The sequence below is a fragment of the Chiloscyllium plagiosum genome, unplaced genomic scaffold (genome assembly GCF_037043375.1).
Source record: "Chiloscyllium plagiosum isolate Xiang-an unplaced genomic scaffold, Cpla_swu_hap1 HiC_scaffold_3, whole genome shotgun sequence".
Lineage (NCBI taxonomy): Eukaryota > Metazoa > Chordata > Chondrichthyes > Orectolobiformes > Hemiscylliidae > Chiloscyllium > Chiloscyllium plagiosum.
The window spans coordinates 7,754,677-7,780,064 of record NW_028270141.1 but is presented as its reverse complement, the minus strand read 5'-3'; the positions used below and the strand labels follow the sequence as shown (position 1 = coordinate 7,780,064).

General features: G+C 38.0%; 1 protein-coding gene across 8 annotated transcripts in view; it reads left to right on the top strand.

Annotated features, from left to right (window-relative positions):
* The window catches only part of LOC122540667 (pumilio homolog 2-like), a 111,772-nt gene extending 86,729 nt beyond the window's left edge, over positions 1 to 25,043 (top strand). For 5 of the 8 annotated variants that reach the window (XM_087977299.1, XM_087977296.1, XM_087977306.1 and 2 more), the window contains 10 exons: positions 3,591 to 3,878; positions 5,669 to 5,905; positions 6,761 to 7,028; positions 10,070 to 10,199; positions 10,602 to 10,736; positions 10,873 to 11,010; positions 15,611 to 15,736; positions 20,014 to 20,135; positions 20,874 to 21,066; positions 22,311 to 25,043. In XM_087977299.1, the coding sequence (XP_087833425.1) occupies positions 3,591 to 3,878; positions 5,669 to 5,905; positions 6,761 to 7,028; positions 10,070 to 10,199; positions 10,602 to 10,736; positions 10,873 to 11,010; positions 15,611 to 15,736; positions 20,014 to 20,135; positions 20,874 to 21,066; positions 22,311 to 22,442 (1,769 nt within the window). In that variant the 3' untranslated portion in view covers positions 22,443 to 25,043. Of the gene's footprint in view, positions 1 to 3,590; positions 3,879 to 5,668; positions 5,906 to 6,760; positions 7,029 to 10,069; positions 10,200 to 10,601; positions 10,737 to 10,872; positions 11,011 to 15,610; positions 15,737 to 16,235; positions 16,280 to 20,013; positions 20,136 to 20,873; positions 21,067 to 22,310 lie in introns of those variants that run through there. The other 3 variants (XM_043676758.2, XM_043676748.2, XM_087977300.1) reach the window with 2 other exon arrangements.
* Positions 25,044 to 25,388: the final 345 nt, after the last annotated feature.

Sequence of the window (25,388 nt, the reverse complement as noted above, 5' to 3'; positions counted from 1 at the left end):
CACCACATTATAGTCCAACAGGTTCATTTGAAAGTACAAGCTTTTGGAGCGCTGCTCCTTCGTCAGGTAGTTAGTGGGGCAGGAACATAGGACACAGTAAAAGATCGAAGTGTCATACAACTGATCTGATGTATTGAACAAGCCTAGATTGCTGTTAAATCTTTAGTCACTGTATCTAGCTGCACATTCTCTAAATCTTATGCGCAATATACTTTCCTGCATATCTTGCTATCATCTGGGAATTCAACAACCTTGTCTCCACTCTCTTCGCACAAATCATTGATCTAAGTTGTAAAATGTTGAGACCACAGTAAAACTCCATTTGTTTCATACTTCCAGTCAAAGACAGATGTATGCATATTCTCTCTCTCCTGTCAGCCAGCCAATTTTCTGTTGATGCTAATGTGTTATCCCTTCCATCATGTATGGAGATCCCCCTTCAGTAGCATATGTGCTGCCTTCAATAAGTTGGTTAAATGTGACTTTTCATTTTCAAAACCATTCTGACTCTTGTCTTTCTCACTGCACAGCTATAATCTCTTTAATGGTCAGCTCTGACACCTTCCCAAAGCATACACCAGTTAACCGACCTATAGTTTCCTGTTTTCTGTCTCCTTCCCTTTTGTTGCATAAAAAGGTTACTTTTGCCATCTCCCAGTCTGATGAAACCTTTTCAAGGCCGATCGTAACGATCTGAGGGTTGTCAGCCCACAGTTCCATCGGTTGCCTAGTACTACTTAATGTATGATTATAATTTCACTGTGTTCCTCTCTTACTTCTAACTGATTTAAAGCTGTTGCTGTTTTGTGTTCATGATGGTGAAAACAGGAACAAAAGCTTTCTAATTTCATTCGCTATTTCCTTATTATCTTCTATCAACTCCCATTCTCACTCTCCAGATGACTAACTCTTGATTCACTGACTTCTTTTAATAAATGTAGAAACTCTTGATCCAATTTCATTCTCCTGCAAGAAATAGGAGCAAAATTAGGCAATTTAGGCCATTGGTTCTGCTCTGGCATTTGATCATGGATGGTATATTTGTCAACCTCCACTTTCCTCCCCCACCCCATTATTTGATCCTATTATTAAGCAAGACTCTATTTATCTTTGTTTTAAATACACTCAATGACTTGGCCTCCACAGCCCCCTGCAGTAATGAGCTCAATAGAGTACCACCACCTGGGTGAAGAAATTCCTTCTCTTCTCAGTTCTAAAGGGTCCTATTCTCTCCTAGTAGTGGAAACACCTTCTCCATATCCATTCTATCCAGACCTTTCAGTATCCTGTAAGTTTCAATCAAATTGCCCATAATCCTTCTAAACTCCATTGAGTACAGACCCAGAGTCCTGAACTACTTCTCTCATGATGGGCCGTTCATCCTCCGGATCATTCTTGTAAACCACCTATGGTCCCTCTCCAACGCCAGCACATCTTTCCTAAGATATGGGGCCCAAAGCTGCCCTCATTATTCCAAATGCAGTTTGACATGTGATTTATAGACTCACAGCAGTATATTCCTACTGTTGTTTTCTAGACCTCTTGAAATGAGCCAAGAATGTGGTGCTGGAAAAGCACAGGAGGTCAGGCAGCATCCGAGGAGCAGGAGAATCAACGCCTCAGTCGAAGTGGTGTCCTTCCTCATCTGTATGTAAGGATACTAGTGACAGTGGGTCATGTCTTTTTGTGGTTAGTTGATGTTTTGGACAAAAGTCCTTCATCGGGAATGCGGCTGTCATCTCCTCTGCCCTGAAACAGCCGATCTATCAACATTACACTCACCTCCATCTACCTACCACAGACTCACCTACCTTCCCCCCCAGCCCCACCCCCCTCCCATTTATCTCACACCCTCTCAGCCTCATTCCTGATGAAGGGCTTTTGCCCAAAACCTCGATTCTCCTGCTCCTCGGATGCTGCCTGACCTGCTGTGCTTTTTCAGCAAGACTCTCTCGACTCTAATCTCCAGCATCTGCAGTCAACTGAACCTGCATGTTAACCTGAAGAGAATCCTGAACTACAACTCCCAACTAGAATTCCCATTCCTGATTAGCCTTTTTGCCATTCTCTGCCCTAATAAGGTTTCGTATTTTCAGACAGATGAATGTATTTAATCTATGGAATTTGATTTCCCAGAAAGCAGTGGAGGCTGGGTCATTGAAGTAGAGTTTTGATGGGACTATGGAGTCAAGGGGAGCAGACAGTAATATGGAGTTGAGCCCTCAACCAGATCAGCTATTGAATGGCAAAACTAAATAGCCTACTCCTCTTAACTGTTGTGTTCCTAATATATTTTGTATTCCGTAGAAGTCTTAATATATTGTTTTCAAGGTATAGTATCCTGAACTGTGTGTCATCTATCAGCTGTGGCTGATCCAGGGCTTTATGAATCATGACTTCTGCCTCTTGTATTCTAGTCCTCTGAACATAAAGGTCAGCATTCCAGTAGCCTTTTTATTTACTCCTTGATATTGAAATGCATGGATCATTGTTCTTGATGATAACCGTGTCCCTTTGTAACTCAAACGACCTGATCCTAATACTATTGTTTTAGTCCTCTTTGAAATTTTTCCAATGACCCTCTGAAATAGTGTCCAGAAATACAAGACATTGCGATTAGGACCTCACCAGTGAGCTGCAGTACATTAAAAATGCTTTTTATTGGTGTCATAATGCTTTCTTGAAGTAATCCCACTACTTGTTTAGTCATGTTAATAACATCACATTCGCATTTTTAACCATTTTATGTAAATGATCAATAATCACATTTTTCTGTTTTATTTTAAATTTATTGAAAGACCTCACTTTATAACATTTGTTTTTCACTTTTGTGGAGGAAACAAGGAAGAAAATAATGTTATACTGTACCATGCTCCTAAGTTTCAATGTGAAGCATCCTCTACATGCAACAGCACCCAGTCAGGCCCTACAGTGCCTATTAAGGGTGTATTTTGCATAATTGTTTTGATTATGTTCCAATTTTTTGCTTCACTTGGGTAACAAATTAAATACACCATGGATCATTAGGGTGAAGTCCCTTTTAAGATTTTTAACATGGTATAATCCACATGGACCTTCACCCTTTTGATTTTTCCCATTGGTAACCTAGGCTTACTCCTATTGATATGTGAAGGATCCTTCCCTTTGAAGAATGAGGAAGATCCTATAAGGTGGGTAATTTTACGTTCTATTCCTATGCCGTCACTTAATTACTGAGCTTAATATGGTATTGCAGTTTGACAACACCACAATAAGTAAAACTGCTTAAATCCTTGCTTACAACTTTGGGGAGAGTGTCATAGTATTTTTGTGGACTCATTTACCATTCGGTCAGGTTTCTAATTTAACTGGAGTTTTTTTCAATGTGAGAAAGTTTGTTCTATCAGTACAGATTTCCTAATTTAGCTTTTCCTGCTGATGTTTGGTAAGTTTTCTATGAGTTTGCATGTTAAATATTTTCCTGGAATTTGGTATTACGATGGTACCATTTTGTTAAAATGCATTTCACTTTATGTTTAATTGAAGAAGAATGTCCGTCATATTATCGGTTCTTTTGTGTATTAACCCTTTTGTGTGATTCTGTTAAACAGCTGCAGCAGCTTCAGCTAGTGGGACAGCAAGCAATATAGCAGCAGCAGCAGCAGCAGCAAACGGCCTCTTCCGTCCAATTGGAACACAGCAACAACAGCAGCAACAACAGAACAACAACTTGCAATCAAATTCATTTTATGGCAATAGCTCCTTGTCAAATAGTTCTCAGAGCAGTTCTTTGTTCTCTCATGGGCCAGGACAACCAGGCAACACATCACTTGGCTTTGGAAGCAGTAACTCTCTGGGTGCTGCTATTGGCTCAGCACTTGGAGGATTTGGATCAGCAGGTAAACTATTCCTGAACAATTTGTATGTTTCTATACTTAACTACTCAGAGTCAACTGCTCTCTTTTGAACTAGTAGCAAACACCAAATTTCTACTTTGTAATATCTGACTAATCAGCAGGAGAAATTGGGGTTCCAGCTAATTGGTAATGGTGATCAATTGGTAGAATGGCTTTAAACATTAATTTTAATTGAAAATATATTTGTAACATGAATGTGAATGTCAACTGAAAATTATTGTTAAATTATTTATCAAATTTGAGATGCAAATACAACATTTAACACTTGTCCAATGCCAAATGTATGTATGTGAGAAAATGTGTAGAATGTTCTGTTGCTCCTCAACATATCCAGATATTGGTTTGATTGCCTGTTACTAGTCACACTATGATGCTCCATTTTACCAAGGCTTGCTTAGGTAGATTTTGTGCCTCTACTACGTAGCAAATTTAAGATGTGTATTAAACATCATGGATTCTTCATTACATTATCATGTATGGTATACAAAGTTGAAAGAAAAATTCAATGGAAGGTTATCCTGAGACAATAAATTTAAACAGTTTCTTAGTTCATGCGCACGCTGAGTATTGTACGCTTAAATGTTTCTAGATTGCAGTCATTAATGTCTTTGTAAGCAGGAAAAACCTACAAGTTTGTCCTTTTTCATTAATCCCAATCTCCCTATCCTACCTTGCCATATCTTCAACCACTTTATTTCAATGATGCGTCTTGAAATTGTTTAAATTATTTCAATGAATTCACAGGTCACCTAATTGATAAATCTAATATGTTCTGTATGTTTGACTTGATTACCTCCTCTTATTCCTTTTTTGAGCTTTTTGTCTAGATTTGTATTATCACAGCAATTTTCACAAAAATCAGAAACTCATCTTTTTCCAATCGGCTTTGGCAGTTTAGTTCATTTCGTTTCTAATAATACGAGACAGGTAATTTTGGATGGTTGCCATTGTACACTGCCCAGGATACTGCTTTTTCACACATTTAGCTAGCAAGATTTTCTGGATTAATGTGTTCAGAATTCCTTCCATTCATAAAATCTCTCGTTATTAATTACTGTTTTAGTTGCACGTAAACACTGCACTATCATTGACTTAGCCACATTAGTACTTTAGTTTCTTTTTCTTATCAAGCTAATCTGTATCACGGTTCCTTTTAATGTGGTTTTCATGGTCAGCGGCAAAGCAACAGCTGTTTGCTACACCGAAAGGTTTAGTGATCCTAGCCTTTTCAAGAATTTTTGCAATATGATCAATCATTTAGAAAAGTGGAAGTTCACTTCATCTGATTTCCAGAGATATCTGTCTGTAAGTATTTCAGTGTAACAGGAGAGAAGCAAGGAATCACTCTCAGCAACTTAGGATTTCCACTTTTAAATGTAAATCTGTGGATGCCAGAGCTGTTCTTCAGTTTCACATCTGTAATGACAGTGAATGCTGACAGTTTCAGTGTTATTACAACTGCAACATTTGGACCATACAGTCAGTTGTTTATTCATAATCAGTCAAGTCCTTCTAAATCTGATTTAAAAATCTACATTCTTTGAAAGTGCTTCAGTTATTATCTGTTAGACATAAATCAAATAATCATTGACTTAGTAAGCAGGAAATCTGCTAACCATGAAAATTAGAATTATAATAGATACCCCTGCCTTCACTCATGGACATGCATTAGTATATTTTTAAGGGTAAACAGTGTGAGCAGTTAACATGTTCAGGTATATGCAGTTACTCGCTTCATGCCTGGAACTTATTTTGCTATTCCATTCTTACAGTTAGTGGTTCTGGAAACAGCAGTGTATCTAGAAGAGATTCATTGTCTACCAGCTCTGATTTGTACAAACGACCCAATAGCAGTCTGGCTCCAATAGGTCAGCAGTTCTACAGTGGCCTGGGATTCTCCTCTTCGCCTGGTCCAATTGGCATGCCCCTTCCTAGCCAGACTCCTAGTCACTCTTTGACACCACCTCCATCCCTCTCATCGCATGGGTCTTCATCCAGTCTTCATCTTGGTATGTTTGCTATTTAATCATGTATAAAAATGTGTTTCGACCAGGAATTTAGCATTTAGATGCTCAGTGGCTTAATGACTGGACTGTATCCTGTAATAGTAAACAACATGCTTTAGTGTTTAAACACTTCCTGGTGTTTAGCATTTTTACACAAAACAATGCCCTTCAGATACTATTGATTTGGATTAAAAAAAGGAAAACCTAATATCCTCATTTTAATAAAACTTTGATAGTTTTGTGCTCAGTTCTACATATTCTGTCAGCAGAAAATGTTAAGCTCTGGTGACTAGTTTGTAAACGTTGAACTCTGCAAGATTTTACTATGAGAAACTAGTGAGCTATTGTAGCAGAATCACAAGGAAAATCCTCTCTTGCCATGTAAGCAATTTAATATATTATCAGAGTCTTTCAAATAGAAAGCACTTAAAAATATCACCTGTATTGCTGGTGAGGTTAATCACTTTAACATTAGGTGTGTATTTATTTCTGGTGCATTACACATACGTTTTGCTTGCTAGACTATGTATCACTTAAACTACACCAAGTACTGTATTTTGAATGCGCTCTGCAATATATTTCCATATGAGTACAATATATTAATTTTTTATAGCTGTTTGCAAGTACAGTATAATATTGGGAATCTTAAATTCATGCAGTATGTTTTGTGTTTTCTTGTAAGAACATGATGTTCTTTAATGGTAAATAGTACAACTTTATGAGGAAAATATCTTTGAAGAAGCTGTTGTAAACATTAGTAAACATTATTGTAAAATTTGAATGGTCGTGAGAGCATTATATAGCAGCACTATCTTGTGTGTTTTTGTTTCCATTCATCAGCATATGTTTTTACTGCAGGTGGACTGACAAATGGCAGTGGTCGATTCATCTCTGCAGCACCTGGTGCTGAAGCTAAAAGTCGCAGTGGGATTAGCTCATCAAGTCTGTTCAGTTCAAGCAGCCAGCTGTTTCCTCCTTCACGTCTTCGCTACAGTAGATCTGACATCATGCCTTCAGGTCGTAGCAGGCTGCTGGAAGACTTCAGAAACAACCGGTTCCCCAATCTTCAACTACGTGACCTGGTTGGTCACATAGTTGAATTCTCCCAGGACCAACATGGCTCCAGGTAAACCAATTTATAGAAATCGCTTTTTTAAATTAAATGCATGTTCATAGTATTAAAAACATTGGTTAAGGTTATCAGCATGAATTTTGTTTTAACCAGTTGGTATCAACAACCGTCATTTGTGTTAGTGTGGCCTTAATTGGTATAGTCCCATGCTTCCACCCACCATTCTCTGATCCATGATTCTCAGCGAGTGCATGTATGTGAGAACGTGGGAGGCAGTGGCAAAGTGGTAATGTCACTAGATGAGTAGTTCAGTGCTCTAATGGCTTGGGGATGTGGGTTTGAATTGCACTGTGACTGATAGTGAAATTTGAATTTAGTAAAAATCTGGAGTAGAAAGAAAAGTGAGTAAAAACAGCAAGCCACATGATAACCATGCAACCATTGTCCATTGCCTTAAAATTTATTTGGTTCACTCATGTCCTTTGGGGGTAAATCTGCGATCCTTACCTACCCTGGCCTACCCTGACTCCAAATCCACATCAATGGCTTGACTCTTAACTGTCCTCTGGTACTTGTTGGCCTAGTCAGAGATGTCCATATCCATGAAGAAATAGTTAAAAAGTGATCAGCAAAAGTATTAAATTAATACAATCATATAGTTCAACATTCTTTTGTCTCATTTTTTAAAAACAATTGTAATGCTAAATCAAGCATAAAGCACAAAAATAGGCTATTCATCTGTGTTGATGTTTATAGTTCATATTGGGCCTCCTTCCAACTTCTTCATCTTAATACCTTTTTATTCCTCTCTCCAACAGAATTATTTAGCATTCCTTTAAACATTTCTGTTACTAGGGGGAGATGTAATGGTATTGTCTCTGGACTAGAGAACAGAGATCCAGACCAATGCGATGGGACATGCGTTTAAATCCTATCACAGCAAATGGTAAAATTGAATTCAATTAATAAAACCTGAAAATAAAGCAAATAACCATGAAATCATTTCCAGATGTCCCAAAAATGTCTGATTTACTAATATACATTAGGGAAAGCAAATCTACCATCCTCACCTAGTTTGACCTACATGTGAGTTGAAAAATGTGGTGCTGGAAAAACGCAGCAGGCCAGGCAGCATCCGAGGAGCAGGAGAATGCTGCCTGGCCTGCTGTGATTTTCCAGCACATTTTTCAACTCTGGTACTCCAGCATCTGCAGTCCTCACTTTCTCCTAGTTGACCTACATGTGACTCCAGATCCACTTCAATCTGGTTGAAAAGGCCCAACAAGCTCCACAGTTCAAGGTTATTTCGTGATGAACAGCATTTCGTAACTTTGCTGAACACACCTACATTTCATGAAGAATAAGGAAACTTAACTTCAGCTGCCTTTTCTTGTAGTATGTTTCTCCTGAATTCCTATTTGGATTTAGATTCCTAGAGATGTACAGCACAGAAATAGACCCTTTATCCATGCTGACCAGATATCCTAACCCTAATCTAGTCCCGTTTGCCAGTACTTGGCCTGCATTCCTCTAAACTTTTCCTATTCATATATCCGTCCAAATGCCTTTTAAATGCTGTAATTGTACCAACCTCCACCATTTCCTCTGGCAGCTCATTTCATAAGCCCGCCACCTTCTGCGTGAAAAAGTTGCCCCTTAGTTCCCTTTTATGTCTTTCCCCTCTCACCATAAATCTATGCCTTCTAATTCTGGACTCCCCACCCCCAGGAACTTTGTCTATTTCTCTTATCCATGCCTCTCATGATTTTATAAACCTCTATAAGATAACCCCTCAGCCTCCGATGCTCCAGGGAAAACAGCCCTTCGCCTATTCAACCTCTCCCTATAGCTCAAATCCTCCAATCATGGGAACATCCTTGTAAATCTTTACTGAACCCTTTCAAGTTTCACAACATCTTTCCGATAGGAAAAAGACCAGAATTGCATGTAGTATTCCAAAAGTGACCTAACCAATGTCCTGTACAGCTGCAACATGACCTCCCAAGACCTATACACAATGCTGTGACCAATAAAGGAAAGTGTACCAACCCCATCTTTTTCAATGATCATCATTGTTTGCAACCTCTGATTTTCATGTGTTCCATAAATTGAAATAATTGTGTAATGCTTGCTTAAACAGATTTATTGATTACCTCGATCAGCCTATTTAGACTTTCAATTAGTTTTCAGTTCTGGTATCACCCTTGTGAATCATCTTTGCACTTTATCCATGCTTTTATACAGTTTTTAATAATGTGAAGATCAGAACTTGTTTACAGTACTTCAAGTTACCTCGGAATTGCAAATTTCTGGATTGAAATTTTATTTCAGAGTTTGAGCATAAAAATCAAGACTTGTGTTGCACGTTAGTGCTAAGGAGTTGCTGCACGGTCAAATATACTGTCTTCTGGGTGAAATTGAAAGATCCTGTTGCGTTATTTTGAAGACGAGCTGGGAGCTTATCTCTGGTGTTCCAGCCAGTCTTTTATCTCTCAAAATATCACAAAACAGATGATTGGCCATTATCATATAACACAATTCAGTGCGAATTCGTTGTCATGGTTCCTATATAACAACATTGACTGCAATTAAAAGGCACTTTATTGACTGTAAAGCACTTTTGACATAAGTGGTTGTGAAATGTGCTATATAAATTCTAGTCTTTTGAATACCCCTGGTCTGCTTTTCAGTTATGATTTTCTAGAAATCAGCAGCAATGCTTGGTTTGTTTTTAAATGGCCTCACTAAACTGTCTTGTTGTTTTCAGTGACTTGTATATCTGTATTCCTTATCTCCTTTGCCTATCTTATTATCTAAGAAGTGTGTGTGTTTGCTTTTTGAGAAGCTTACTTCCCACAGTCAAAAGTTCAAAGAAAGCTATATACTTCATTGGTGATAGTACAAAGAACAGTACTGCCCTCCAGTTTGAGAACAAGAGTATTTATTTGGGACAGTAACCAAATAAACTGGGCATCTCAGTTATGGAAAGAACTCTATTTTGTATTGGGATGAACAATAACTGTATTTTTCCCAAAATCATTTTAAAACGCTATCAAGTATAAAGCTAACTTGATTTTCCTTTTTGAAATTGACAGATTCATCCAGCAAAAATTAGAGCGAGCCACGCCTGCTGAACGCCAGATGGTTTTCAGTGAGATCCTGCAAGCAGCATATCAGTTAATGACCGATGTATTTGGAAATTATGTAATACAAAAATTCTTTGAGGTAATTATATTTTCTGATATGTTACATGAAAATTAGACACACATCTTCAATGCAAGAGAGCTACCTCTGAGAATGTGCATCACCATCCTACATCACCAGTGCAACCTCTCCCATATGCATCATTCCCTACTTAATGAAAAGGCACAAACCCTATAGCACACCATCTGTAGTAGAAGGAAAGGTTTAGCAAGTAGGTTGGTTTGAAGCTGGGCATAGTTATATCGTGAAATATTTGCCATATCCTGAGAACAAGTCAAATTCAGGGGAGACCAGATTTGCGGCACATCTTTTGTTGTACTGAAAAACTTATTAGACAGCATTGCAGCCCTTCGAGATATTGGGGCCAAACTTGTATATTTTAGCTTGACTTGAGACCTAACTGATTTATTTTAATATTTTCAGTTTGGAAGCTTGGATCAGAAACTAGCTTTAGCTCAGCGAATTCGTGGCCATGTTTTACCCTTGGCCCTACAGATGTATGGTTGTCGTGTTATTCAGAAGGCATTAGAATCCATATCAGCAGACCAGCAGGTAATTGTAAGTTTGAATAGATTTTTCTATACATTAATTATTAATAGAAAATTGAATAAATAATTATGCAGACATATTATTGTTTCAGTGTTTTTCCAATGAATTAAATTTGTAGGTTTTAACAGTTCTCTCCTCAATGCAGAATGATATGGTAAAGGAGCTGGATGGTCACGTTTTAAAATGTGTTAAGGATCAAAATGGAAACCACGTTGTTCAAAAGTGCATAGAGTGTGTACAACCTCAATCACTCCAGTTCATTATTGATGCTTTTAAAGGACAGGTGAGCACTTGTCGTTGCTTTATGCCCACAGTTGCCAACCTCATAAGCAAGGGAAACCATACCACATTGAAAACTATTTCATCTATGATTGGAAAATGTAATTTCAAATGTTCAGTTTTATACTTGAGAATGATGGTGGCATTAACAAACTTCTCTAACACTTCGCAATTGCATGCATTTCCAGGTATTGAGCTGTGGAGTAAAATGGCTTTTTTTCAGTGGAATTAGAAAATGTATTGGGAAACTTCTCATTGTAGATGACCGGGCTAGACACGCGAAGCATGAAAATAGGATGTGACACAAAAGTCAGGTTAATAGGACAAATGAGAACCAGGCTGAAAAAGTTCGGAGGAGAAATGGAAAATGAAATCAGGCAGGCAATGAAACTGGTAGCAAAAAGGAATCTAAAATTGTTCTATAGATACATAAATAAGAACAGAATAGAAAGAGGATGGATAAGGCTAATTAGAGAGCAAACGAAGGATCTACTCATGGACTAGTGAGTCCTTTGCATCTGTCTTCAAGAATGATGATGATGATGATGATGCTGAAGTCATAGTGAACTGCGTGGGCTAAAAACTGACAATGGAAGTGTTGGAAAGGCTGGCTGTAGCAGAACCAGCTGGAATCCATCCAAGGATACTGAGGGAAGTGAGGCTGAACATTGCAAAGGGACTGACCATAATCTCTGACTCCTCCTTGAATATGAGAAGGGTGCCAGAGGACTGGCAAAATTATAAATCACACCCTTATTGGAAAAAGGATGTAAGGATAAACATAACAATTCAAGTATGCATGTTTAACCACATTGGGGCAAAAACTTACAGACAATAACCCAGTGCAGAATTAAACATTAACAGTGGAATAATTAAGGAAAGTCAGCATGGATTTGCTCATATGAAATTATGTTCAACAACTAGATTTAGTTTTTGAAAAGTTAAGTGACTGCTGATGTGCATATGGAGTTTCAAAAAAGCTTTTGATAAAGTGCCACATAAGTAGACTTGATAGCAAAGTTGAACTCGACAAAATAAGCCGAAATGACAACTTTGGTATAAAATTGACTTGGTAGTAAACAGTTAATTTCTAGACTGGGGGGAGGTGTACATTGTGGGGGATCCCTGGGATATAGCATTAGAATCACTGCATTTCTTGAGCTATATTAACATCTTGACCATGCAGGATATAATCTAAAAATTAACAGATAACACAAAACTTGCAAACATTATGAAGTCTGAGTAGGATATTGATAGACTTGTGACAAATGAAATTCAATATGGAGAAGTTTGAAGTACATTTTTGTAAGAATGAGGAAAGAGTACAATTCTGAAGGACTTGCAGGAACTGCAAGACTTAGTGATACGTGTATGCACAAATCTTTGAAGATGACAGGGCAACATGAGGAAGTGGTTAAAAAGACATAGCTTTGCCTTTATAAGTAGGTGTATACTGTACAAGGGCTCATGTTATGCTAACCCATTATGTAGACTCTGATTCAGCCTCAGATGCAGTATTGTATTCATACTGGGAAGGGTGTATAGGCTTTAAAAGGGCACAGAAAAGATTTGCTCGAGGTATTGATTTAAGAGGAAGCAGAGTTGTTCTACTGAGAGAAGAGAGTGTTGAGAGTAGATTTGGTGTCTGTGTCAAAATCATGAGTGACCTAAGAGTAGATTATGGGAAACTATTTCTATTAATCAAATGGCTTAGAGCCAGAGAACACAAAATTAAAGTGTTGGCAAAAGAACCAACAGTGATGTGAAAAACACTTTTTCACACACCAGGTAGTTAGAATCTGGAATGCATTGCTTAACATTGTTGTGGTGCCAGACTGTGTCGTGGATTTGAAAGAGGAATTGTAAAGCACTTAATAAGAACAAATTTGCTGTTCTGCAGGAAAAGGACAAGGGAATGAACTGGGCAGGTTACTGTTGCGTAGAGCGAGTGTGCACAAAAGACGCTGAAAGACAGCTTCCTGTGATTTAGCAATTCCAAGATTACTCCTAAAAGCAAATTTTTCAAAACGTTGTTCCAGTTAGGAATCTCATTTGCTGTGATTCTAACAACATGTCCTACACCCCATGAAGAATAATGGTTCAAGAAAGCTCTTTGCCACGACCACCTCCAGGTCATTGGGGATGGGCAATAAATGCTGACATTGCCAGTCATGCCTTCCACCTCAGTCACAATGCAAGATCAAATCAGAATAACTATTTTCCCATCATTTTGGTAGAGTGTCACAAATCATAGAAGGATACAACTGAATGAAAACAACCTTTGAAATAAGGAGAACAGCCCCAGTCTGTCCAATCTGGCTTTATAAGTGAAAGCTCTCCAAATTAGACAGCAGCATGGTAAATCTCCTCTCTATCCACTCCACACCTCTCCTATAATGCAAATTCCAGAACTGCACAGTGTGTTTCTAGCCTAATTAACGTTTCATACAGTTCCAGCATAACCTTCCTCCTCAGCTAATAAACTCAAGTATAACACATACCTCCTTCACCATTTTATCCACCTGTCCTGATACTGTAAGGGACCAGTGAGCATACACACTAAGGTCCTTCTGATCATTGGTACTTCTCTGAGTCCTACCGTTCATTCCTGCCTGCAAAATATCCAATGATAATTACTGGCTGGTTCTTAGAAGTCAATTTTGTATCCATGAGTCATGATTCTTTTCTCAGTCTGTTGTGTGTCACTGTATTTGAATATCTTTTGAAAGTCCATATGCACCTTATCAACAACATTCCCTTCATTAACTCTTCCTTTTGTCACTTCAAAACATTTTGGCAAGTTAGTTAAATACAAGTTTCTCTTTGGAAATCCAAACTGGCTCTGTCTATACTTTTCTCTACTTCTAATCATTGTTTCTAGAAGCTTCTCCCCCACTGAAGTTGAAGCTAATAGATATATAAAGCCCAACTGTTCCTGCAGCATTAAACTTACCATTCCATTCATATTGCTGCTCTTCATACTTCCTACCAAAATGTATAATTAACTTTTCTCCATGTTAAATTTCATCCATCGTATAAATTAGGAGAAAGTGAGGACTGCAGATGCTGGAGATCAGAGCTTAAAAATGTGTTGCTGGAAAAGCGCAGCAGGTCAGGCAGCATCAAAGGAACCGGAGAATTGACATTTCAGGCATAAGCCCTTCTTCATATAAATGCTTAGTTCACAAGTTTGTATCTTCTGCAAACTTCAAATTTATACTCATTATATTCAAACTCAGGCCAATAGTTCACATCAAGCAGAGCAGTGGAGAACACCAGTCTCTCTGTTTCTCCACCTAAAAATGAGCAGTTATCATTACTCTACCTTATGTCCTTTAAAAAGCAGTATTCATGTTGCTACTGTCCTTCAATCTGGCAGGTTTTAATTTTGCTATCAAGTTTGTTATTTGCAGAACTTGCTACCAAATACCTTTTAAAAGTCCATAGCCATAGCATCAGTGATGCCACCCACTTCAGCCCCATCTGTTATTTTGACAGGGACCTTAATCATGCTAATCAAGCATAATTTGCCTTCAGGATGAATTTGTTAATTTTGACTTTTTTTAGCCATAATTTTTCAAATGGCTAATTAATTTTGTCATTAATAGTTAACTATAGAGGTTTTCGTAGTCTTTGCATTAAGCCGGCAGGTTTGTAATTGAAAGATTTATCTGTTTCCTTTTATTGAGAAAAGGTGTGACGTTTGTAGTTCTCCAGCCCTTGGGCAGCTGTCTCTGAATCTGTCTCTGTCTCTCTCTGTCATGCTTTCTGTCTGTCACACACGTACTGTCTGTCTCTCTGATACTTTCTCTCTGTTGCACGACCGCCCTCTGAGTTGCTCGCCTGCTCCTCCCTGTCGCGCACTCAACCACCACCACCATCTCTCTTTCTTCCCCCCCCCCCGCATCTCTGTCTGTGTGTCTGTATCCCTCTCCCTCCCCTTTTCCCAACACCATCTCATTCCTTGGAGGATTGGAAAGTTGTGATCTGAGCCTCTGAAATTTTCACCTATACTTTCCTCACTAATTTAGGATGTATCCCTTCTTGCCAACTAACTTTTCTACTTTGAGGACTGTAAATCTTTTATATACTGTACTGCTTTTATCAATGAATAGAATAGGTTCTAAAGAAACACTTTGCCTTGCCCATACAATTGTAACAGCATGAGATTTGAATGATGGTTAGGGTTGGATGATCTAGTAGAACATTGCTATAAAGTGAATAATGTCAAATCACAAATGATAAACTGGATTTAGATGAAGTTGAGGTAGCATTTGGGAAACAAAGTGCATGCGTGTCCTGTAGTAGTATTTTACGCACACTACATTTGAAGTACAGACACTGTAATGGAGAGACGTCATAAATAAAAACAGAAAATCCTGGAAATACTTCTGGCGGGGAGAGGCGGAGTTATTATTTCACGTCTGTGCTTCTTCTTCATTATTTCCCAGAATTAACTCTGTCCTGGACTGTTGTTTTTCCCTGTTATCTTAAAGGAGGTTTCATGAAGTAATTATCTAATTTCTAAAATTTTAATTTTTCCCCCCCCAACAGCAAAGTCTTGTTTCCTCAGGAACTTATGATTATTTTGTGATAAATTCCAGGTTTTTGTTTTGTCAACTCATCCTTATGGTTGTCGGGTTATTCAGCGTATTTTGGAGCACTGTACTCCTGATCAGACTCTTCCAATCCTGGAGGAATTGCATCAACACACTGAGCAGTTAGTGCAGGTAAGGTGAACAAATAACAGATGACCAAAACACAGCATGAATCCATTCAATCTATACCTTTCATTATAAACAAGGCTGACAAAATAATCGAATTTTGCTTCAATAGCAAAGGATTTTGGAATCCTAGTCAATGTTTTGAGATCATGTTCTACAGTTCTGTCCATTTGGAATTTGAGTATTGATGGCAAATTAAATTTTATTCTCATTTTTCAATTATTTTTATTAATTGTTGTTGATCAGTTCTGAGGATCACATTCTTTAATATTAATTATGTATCTATGTTAAAAACAACAAACCATGGCCTTGGTTATAATTATATGTGTACTGCATAGGATTTCTGCCATTTGCATTACAATATGTACAGCATACTGAACGCATTTGTGTTTAGGAAAGGGAGCCTTGTATTTTGCACTTTCTGACATAACATGCACTACTTATAATCACCACCGACATCATCCATCCATTGTCTTTAACTCAAACTGTCTGCTTACCTGTGCAGAGTGCTCACCGTGACATGGTGCCAGTCATCTTTTAAGAAACAAAGTAAGTGATTTTTAAAAAAAGGAAAATACACAATATACAATGCTTAAAACATGATCAGTAATAATTTGCTAACATATATGCACATTTTTGTTTTGACTTAGACATGCACTTGTAGTATGGGTATATATCTATATTAATCTTTAACAGAATTGCTCAGGGCATGTTCTGTTTACCCACTCTGGGACTTAACGCACTTTAGTTACTGGGGAAGTGCAAACAAAAGGCTGGCACGGTGGCTCAGTGGTTAGCACTGCTGCCTCACCGCCAGGGTCCCAGGTTCGATTCCAGCCTTGGGCAACTGTCTATGTGGAGTTTGCATATTCTCCCAATGTTTACGTGGTTTTCCTCCGGGTGCTCCTGTTTCCTCCCACATTCCAAGGATGTGCAGGTCAGGTGAATTGGCCATGCTAAAATGTTCATAGTGTTAGATGCATTAGCCAGACAGAAATGGGTCTGGGTGGGTTACTCTTCGGCGGGTCGGTGTTTAGATTAGATTAGATTAGATTAGATTAGATTACAGTGTGGAAACAGGCCCTTCGGCCCAACAAGTCCACACCGACCCGCCGAAGCGAAACCCAACCGTACCCCTACATTTACCCCTTACCTAACACTATGGGCAATTTAGTATGGCCAATTCACCTGACCCTGCACATCTTTGTGATGTGGGAGGAAACCGGAGCACCCGGAGGAAACCCACGCAGACACGGGGAGAACGTGCAAACTCCACACAGTCAGTCGCCTGAGGCGGGAATTGAACCCGGATCTCTGGCGCTGTGAGGCAGCAGTGCTAACCACTGTGCCACCGTGCCGCCCGTGTTGTTGGGCCAAAGGGCCTGTTTCCACACTAGGGAATCTAATAAACCTAAATGGAATGCACAAGATGGTTGCATAAATAAAAATTAATACAGACAAGGAAATGACTAATCTAGAATTATTAAATAGAGATTAGAGGGAAAAAAACCACAAAGAAAATTGAGAGAAACGGTTCATGAAAAGTAAGGAAGACTCTTTAATATATACATCCTAAAATAATGCAAAATATAGCTTCCTGCGATATGTTACATCTTAATTTAGTTTTGGAAAATGAAAATTTGGAACCCTTAAGTGGGCTCTGTAACACAGATTTCATACAAATAACAACAATTGTTTTGCAAGCAAGTTAAAATGATAAGGAAAGATTTGGAATATCATTATTGAACCCTTTCAAACTTCTGCAGACATGTGATATCCTGACAGCAGCACAAAGCAAAGAAAAACACAAACCCAATCAAGGATGTTTTAAGCAATAACCTTTCAAAAATTCATTTTTGCCTTCCACAGCCATTCATAATTGCCCTGAGCTAATATTGACAGCACAAGCGTTGACTCTTAATCCAACTATATCAGTCCCAGCCATAAACTGAGTACAGCTCCTCCCTGAAGATATATATAAAGTCAACACGCTTAATGAGCCAGCAGTGTATTTCAGAGTCTTTCCATCCGAGTAAAGCCACCTGCTCATCTAGTCTATTCCAGTTCTTGTATAGCCATAATGTGGAGGTTCCTGTGTTGGACTGGGGTGTACAAAGTTAAAAATCACACAATAGGTTATAGTCCAACAGGTTTATTTGGAAGTACAAGCTTTCGTAGCACTTCTACCTGATGGAGGAGCAGCGTTTCAAAATCTTATACACCCAAATAAACCTGTTGGAACTATAACCTGGTGTTGTGTGATTTTTAACTCTTCTTCAAAAGCATTTTAATTTTCTTTTTATTCTGTGACAAACTATTTTGAACGAGTGAGAAATTGATGTCAACCCTTTGGAGATCGGAGAGGTGCTAAGTGAATGTTTCTCATCGGTTTTCACTCAGGAAAAGGAGAATATTGTAAAGGAGAAGAATGAGATACGAGATATTAGACTAGAATGGATTGAGGTTAGTTACGAAGGAATGAAAGTAGACAAGTCCCTTGGGCCGGATGGGGTTTTTCCGAGGATTCTTTGGGAAGCTAGGGAGGAGATAGCAGAGCGTTTGGCTTTGATATTTGAGTTGTCATTGTCTACAGGTTTAGTACCAGAGGACTGGAGGATTGTAAATGTGCCTTTGTTCAAAAAGGGCAGTAGAGATGACCCAGGTAATTATAGACCAGTGAGCCTTACTTCTGTTGTAGGAAACGTTTTGGAAAGGATTAGAAGAGATAGGATTAATAATCATCTAGCAAGTAACAATTTGATTTCAGATAATCAACATGGTTTCATGAAGGGTAGGTCGTATCTTATAAATCTGAGTTTTTTGAGGTGGTATATATGGACTTCAGTAAAGCCTTTGATAAGGCTCACATGGTAGGCTGTTGGAGAAAATGCAGAGGCATGGGATTGAGGGTAATTTAGCAGTTTGGATTAGAAACTGGCTTTCTGAAAGAAAGCAGCGAGTGGTGGTTGATGGAAAATATTCAGCGTGGAGTCCAGTTACTAGTAGTGTGCCAAAAGGATCTGTTTTGGGACCACTGCTGTTTGTCATTTTTATAAATGACTTAGGCGCAGGCATTGGTGGATGGATTAGTAAATTTGCAGATGACACTAAAGTCGGTAGAATAGTGGACAGTTTGGAAAAACATTACAGGTTGCAGGGGACTTGGATAAACTGCAGAATTGGGCTGAGAGGTGGTAAATGTTCAATGCAGCTAAATGTGAGGTGATTCTGTGTCAGTGGAAAGATTTTTGGTAGTGTGGATGTGCAGAGGGATCTTGGAGTCCATATACATCCCTGAAATTTGCCACCCAGGTTGATAGTGCTGTTAAGAAGGCATACAGTGTGTTAGGTTTCATTGGTAGAGGGATTGAGTTCCGGAGGCACAATATCGTGCTGCAACTATACAAAACGCTAGTATGGCCGCACTTAGAATATTATGTACAGTTCTGGCTGCCATATTTCGGGAAGGGTGTGGAAGCATTGGAAAAGATGCAGACGAGATTTACCAGGATGTTGCCTGGTGTGGAGGGAAGGTCTTGTGAGGAAAGGCTGAGAGACTTGGGTCTGTTCTTATTGGAGAGAAGGCTAAGAGGGGATTTAATAGAGACATACAAGATGATCAGAGAATTAGGGTAGACAGTGAAAATCCTTTTTTGCTAGGATGATGATGTCAGCTTGTGCAAGGGGTGATAGATTTAAGACAGATATCAGAGGCAGGTTCTCAGAGTGGTAAAGGTGTGGAATGCCCTACCTGCCAATGTAGTTAACTCAACCACATTAGGGAGATTTAAACAATTCTTGAATACGCACATGGATGATGATGGGATAGTGTAGGGGTCGAGCTGAGAATAGTCCACAGGTCGGCGCAACATTGAGGGCCGAAGGGCCTGTTCTGCACTGTATTGTTATATGTTCTGATTCAAGTATGACGCCTGGTCCTCTCTAACCTATCAATAGATGTATATTGCAGCTCTTTCACTGTTTTCTTACTCAGTCAGTTGCAAACTTGTGCTGCTGTGAAGTAAATATGCAGTTCTTTTAAGACTATATGAGTATTCAGAAGTCTTAGGAATTATTCTTTTTAACCTTCTCTCAGGCCACTATTATGGAAAAGGTGTTGCACTACTTGAGAAATGATCTAACCAATGGCCTGTATGATGGACAAATGGTTTGTTCTTATAAAATATTTATTAGTGAGCAAAGAATAAAATGTGTTTAAAATTAAGTGACACTAGAAATTTTCTCTATTTATTTCTAAAGTTCCTTTTTTTTTGTGTAATTAGGATCAATACGGAAATTATGTCATCCAGCATGTTTTGGAGCATGGGCGTGCTGAAGATAAGAGTAAGATTGTTGCTGAGATAAGGGGAAAGGTTCTTGCTCTAAGTCAGCATAAATTTGCCAGGTATAAGAATTTGCATTTCCTGTAGAAGTTTGCTTCTGAGCCATATTAATAGTAGAAAAGTGTTCCTTCCTTTCTTTAATTGAGGATAGACTTATTTTTTATGCACTCGTGGAACCTGAGCATCACTGGCTAGCTAGCATTTACTGCCCATGCCTAGTTGACTTTGAACTCAGTGGCTTGCTAGGCCATTTTAGAGAACAGTTGAGAGTCAGCTACATTGCTGTGGGTGTGGAGTCAAATGTAAGCCCGACCAAACAAGGTGACGATGGCAGATTTCCTTCCTTGAAGGATGTTAGTGAACCAGATGGGTTTTTACAACAATTGACAATGGTTTCATGGTCATCAATAAATTCTTAATTCCAGATTATTTTTAAATTCAGATTCCACCATCGGCCATAGTGGGATTTGAACTCGAGTTACCAGAAAATTAAGTTTCTGGATTAATAACTCTGGTGATAATACTGCTACAGTCATTGCCTCCCCAAGAATTGAGTAATTCTTCTTGGGGGAAAAAAAGGTTTTAACAAATACAAGCGGTTAGAGCTGATGGTCTTGTAAACATACAGCCAAAGTAAGGTTAAATTATGCAAGTGTATCTTAGACATTTTTTATTAAATATTCCCCTATTTTCCACTGTAATTTAAATTTTTTTGATATGTTTTTCTCTGTTCTGCATGCCATAAAATAAGGATATAAGAATCCCCTCACTTTGTGATACTGATTAATCCTGTTTTTCAGCAATGTTGTTGAGAAGTGTGTCACCCATGCCTCTCGTGCTGAACGTGCTTTATTGATTGATGAGATCTGCTGCCAGAACGATGGTCCCCATAGTGCCTTATACACGATGATGAAAGATCAATACGCCAACTATGTCGTTCAGAAAATGATTGATGTAGCAGAACCCGCACAGCGTAAAATTATTATGCATAAGGTATATTTTATTGTTGCACAACTCTGAAGTTAATTGCTACTTAATGCACAAGCCCAATGGCTAAAGTAGCAAAATACAAATTGTCACCAATATAATGAGTTAATTATTTTACGAAAATAAAACAGGATTGTGGATGCTGGAAATCTGAAACAAAAACAAAAGTTGCTGGAGAAACTCAGCATCTGGAGAGAAAGCAGAGTTGTTGTGGTTCTGTTCGCCGAGCTGGGAATTTGTGTTGCAGATATTTCGTCCCCTGTCTAGGTGACATCCTCAGTGCTTGGGAGCCTCCTGTGAAGCACTTCTGTGTTGTTTCCTCTGTGGTTTGTCTCTGCCGCTCCCGGTTGTCAGTTCCAGCTGTCCGCTGCAGTGGCCGGTATATTGGGTCTAGGTCGATGTGTTTGTTGATAGAATCTGTGGATGAGTGCCATGCCTCTAGGAATTCCCTGGCTGTTCTCTGTTTGGCTTGTCCTATAATAGTAGTGTTGTCCCAGTCGAACTCGTGTTGCTTGTCATCTGTTTGTGTGGCTACCAAAGCAGAGTTAATGTCTTGAGTCTAGTCACATTTCTTAAGATGTAGGTTTGCTTGCTGAGCTGGAAAGTTCATTTTCAGATGTTTCATCACCATACCAGGTAACATCTTCAGTGAGCCTCCGGATGTTACCCAGTATGGTGACAAAATGTCCGAAAACAAACCACCTAGCTCAGCGAGCGAACCTCAACCTGAGCTACAAATCTTCTCAAAACTTGCTAACCCTTCAGAGCTATTCTGAAGAAAGGTCACAAGATTAAAGACAGTAACTCTGCTTTAGGTCCACGGATGCTCCACTGCTTAGTTGCTCCAGCAGTTGCTGTTCTTGCAATTATTTGACTGCCTAGACAAAGAGTAGGCAGTGTAGGCTGATTATTTTAAGAGTGCATTGCTTAAATTGTGTTCCTATAATCAAGGCACCATTCTGTTAGAATGAACAAGCCTTGCAAATAGTTATAGAATCTTCAAAGGCTGAACCTCACTGTTTTCTAATTCTGTATTCTTCCTTCGAATAGAGGATAAAGTTTATTTTTCATTTAATCTTAAAAGAAAGATGCAACCATAAACACAGTTAATCTCTGTTAAAATTAACAAAAGAGGTAAATTTAATGTTTGAACCCAAAGTAAGCACTTCCCTTTAATGCAATCACAATCATTAATGAATTACTTTAAAAGAAGTTTCCAATTTTTTTTTTACCTGTTTGTTTGTATGCAGATTCGACCTCACATTACAACCCTGCGGAAATACACTTATGGAAAACATATCTTAGCCAAACTGGAAAAATATTACATGAAGAACAGCACTGATCTGGGGCCAATTGGAGGACCACCAAATGGAATGTTGTAAATTAATTGATGTGCACAGAAAAACTGTTGAAAGCTATTCTGCTTAAATATTGGGTGTGCCAGATCAGATAGACTTCAAACACAACTTAACTTTTAATTATTGCAAACTGTCTTTTTCTTTTTCCATTAATTATGAATTGTGTATTTTACCAAACAACTCTACTTCCACAAATAAATATGCCCCAAGTTTTTATGCATTTTGTTTCTCCTTAAAGTACCTTTGCTGGAAGTTTATTCAAAAACCAGTAGCAAAATATAGAATATATGACTTTAATGTAATATTTATGAAACTAATTTGTGTTTTGTAAAATAAATCTTGGAAAGAGCAAAGAGTTTTTAGTCTGTAAATTAATCACTCTGATAGTTTTAAGTAGTTGTGCATATCAAAGTTCTCAGGTCCAGTAGATTTAAACTTTGAGGAGAAGCTGCTTGAAATACCACATTAAACAATGTTTGTTATTTAATTAAAGTTAAGTTGTGTTTCAGCAAGTTATTTTTTGCAACAGTATTGAAATAGCACAACAGTTATGGTCTGTTAAAATTGTAATTCAGGGAAGGTTTAAATGACAGGCTGATGTGTAATGTAACTCCAGATGTTTACTTGGAGATGTCAATACTCAATAGGTTTTATTTTTTGAATGAAACACTGCCCCGATTTTCTATTTCAGTGCTGTATAGAAATGTTGTACATACATATGTATTTAACTATTGTACAAGGGGGCAGTAAGGAATCATGATGGTACACAAACCTAAATATACAAATTGTCTGAAAAGTTTTTTTTTGCTAGATTTGGCTTTTCAGTCTATTTTGCAAAGAGTTGAGGGGAATTTGTATTTTTGCATACCTAAATTAAGAACGTTTATGAAGGTGTGGTGTTTATAGTTTTACTTTCTCGATTTAAGGATTTGGCGATCTTGAGCAGATTTGAATATTAAGGGGCCATTGAAGAGTAAACTTGATATCTCACCATAACGCATGCAAAATTAATTAAGTAGACTTTGTTTTGCTATAAATATGTAGTGTATACGTGTAGACTTTGCAATTTATAGGTGTAAGTTTACAGTTTGAAAAATTAAGATTTATTGTTTGTGTTTAATTACATGCTTGACTAACTTAGTAATGCATAGTTTGGTTGTACAGTTGTACATTTGTAAACCTGATGCTGTAAATGTTAAAATGTCTTTTACCCTTCAAAAAAGTTTGCATTTTAGTATATATTCACTTACTCCTTTGCCCTAGCATAGTGTTGTATAATGTAAATTTCTTTTAATCAAGATTTTTAAAAAATTGTATCTTTATATGGCTTAAAAATTAAACTTGTCTTCTTTTATCAATTAGGACAGTAGGTTCTGTTTATAAGTGTAACTGTTGAAATTCTGTTAATATGGTAATTTTTGAAAACTTTGCAGGTGTAATGTGTAAGTAAAAGTTGTTTGTAGTCAAATTGAAAAGTTTGGACTAAAACATGTAGTTACCATGGAAACCAGATGTTCTGTCCATCTCTTAAAAGTGACATGATCTTTTTTGTACAGAAGAATACTGTATTTTGGAATTGTCTTACCTAAATGTACGTGGAAGTATGTATGATATTGTCAATTTTTTTCATTTGAACATAAGGTTGTAACACTACAAATAGATGATGTACATTTTACAGGAGGCCTTATGTACATTTCCTGATGACATTTGCAGGCAGAATTGTAACCATATGTGTGTAATTAACAGTTATTTGTATTCTTTTCCTCTGGAAATATTTTGAAATATGCTTTGTATATTCAGTTCCTGAAAGATAAAAGATTGTGCATTGTATTTTGATCCTCGAAAGTCAGTATTTTGTATAAACAGAATGGCTTGTGGATTTGGAACAATCTGAAATTATTTATCTTGAGACCTTTGCACGTGATGTCCTTAGCATTGAAGAGATAAAAGTTGTTTGTATTAGGGCTGTGCAGTCAGATGTTTTTTAATGAACTAAAGCATCAGTGAATTTAAATTATTCAATGCTATAAAGCTTCCATATTTTGAGTATTTTATATTAATTTGTGCATTTTTTTCCCTGCTATATCATCTAGCTTTTTCAATCTGATATTAAGTGGTACAGTGGCACTTGACTTGCCATTTTTCAAATTGTTTGGCAGTATTTATATCTTCCAAGAACTGCAAAAAGTGTATCATCAGGAAAGATCATTTTGGCCATGTTTGGCTGTTAACCTACTGTATACATTAAAGCCAGTAGGTTGGTTTTGGCACGGCCCTAGTTTCCATGGCAACTGTTTATTTGTTGTGTAAAGGAGGTCGCTTTGTGAGATTGTACTCTGGTTTTAGCTTGAGAAGTGGAGTTTGGGTGAAAATGCAGATCAAGAAATTTAAAATTAGCATTGATAACAAATGGAACAAAACCACTAGGTATTTTACTGATATTTCCTGAAATATGAATTGTTGCTGGACCATTTTTATCTTGTGTTTAATCAGGTCTGCCACCTGACTCCTTGGCAATTAAGATGGAGTAATGTTATATTCATTTATTTGTATATGCTGTATACAAAAAGAAAAAAAAGTGTGAATAACATATGAAATAAACCTGTTGTGTTTTCTGTAGTAAAATATGCCTTTTAATCTTTAATAGTGTCTTGGGTGGCACAATGGCTCACTGGTTAGCACTGCTGTCTCACAGCACCAGGAATCTGGGTTCATTTCCACCCTTGGGCGATTGTCTTTGTAGAGTTTGTACGTTCTCCCCGTTTCTGTGTGGGTTACCTCTGTGTGCTCAGGTTTCCTTATGCAGTCCAAAGATGTGCGGGTTAGGTGGATCAGCCATGCTAAATTGCCGTAGCCTGCATGTCCCTGGACACGAAGTGGATTATCTATGGGAAATGCAGGGTGATGGGGAGGAGTTGAGTCTGGGTGGGATGCTGTTCGGAGGGTCAGTGTGGACTTGATGGGCCTAAT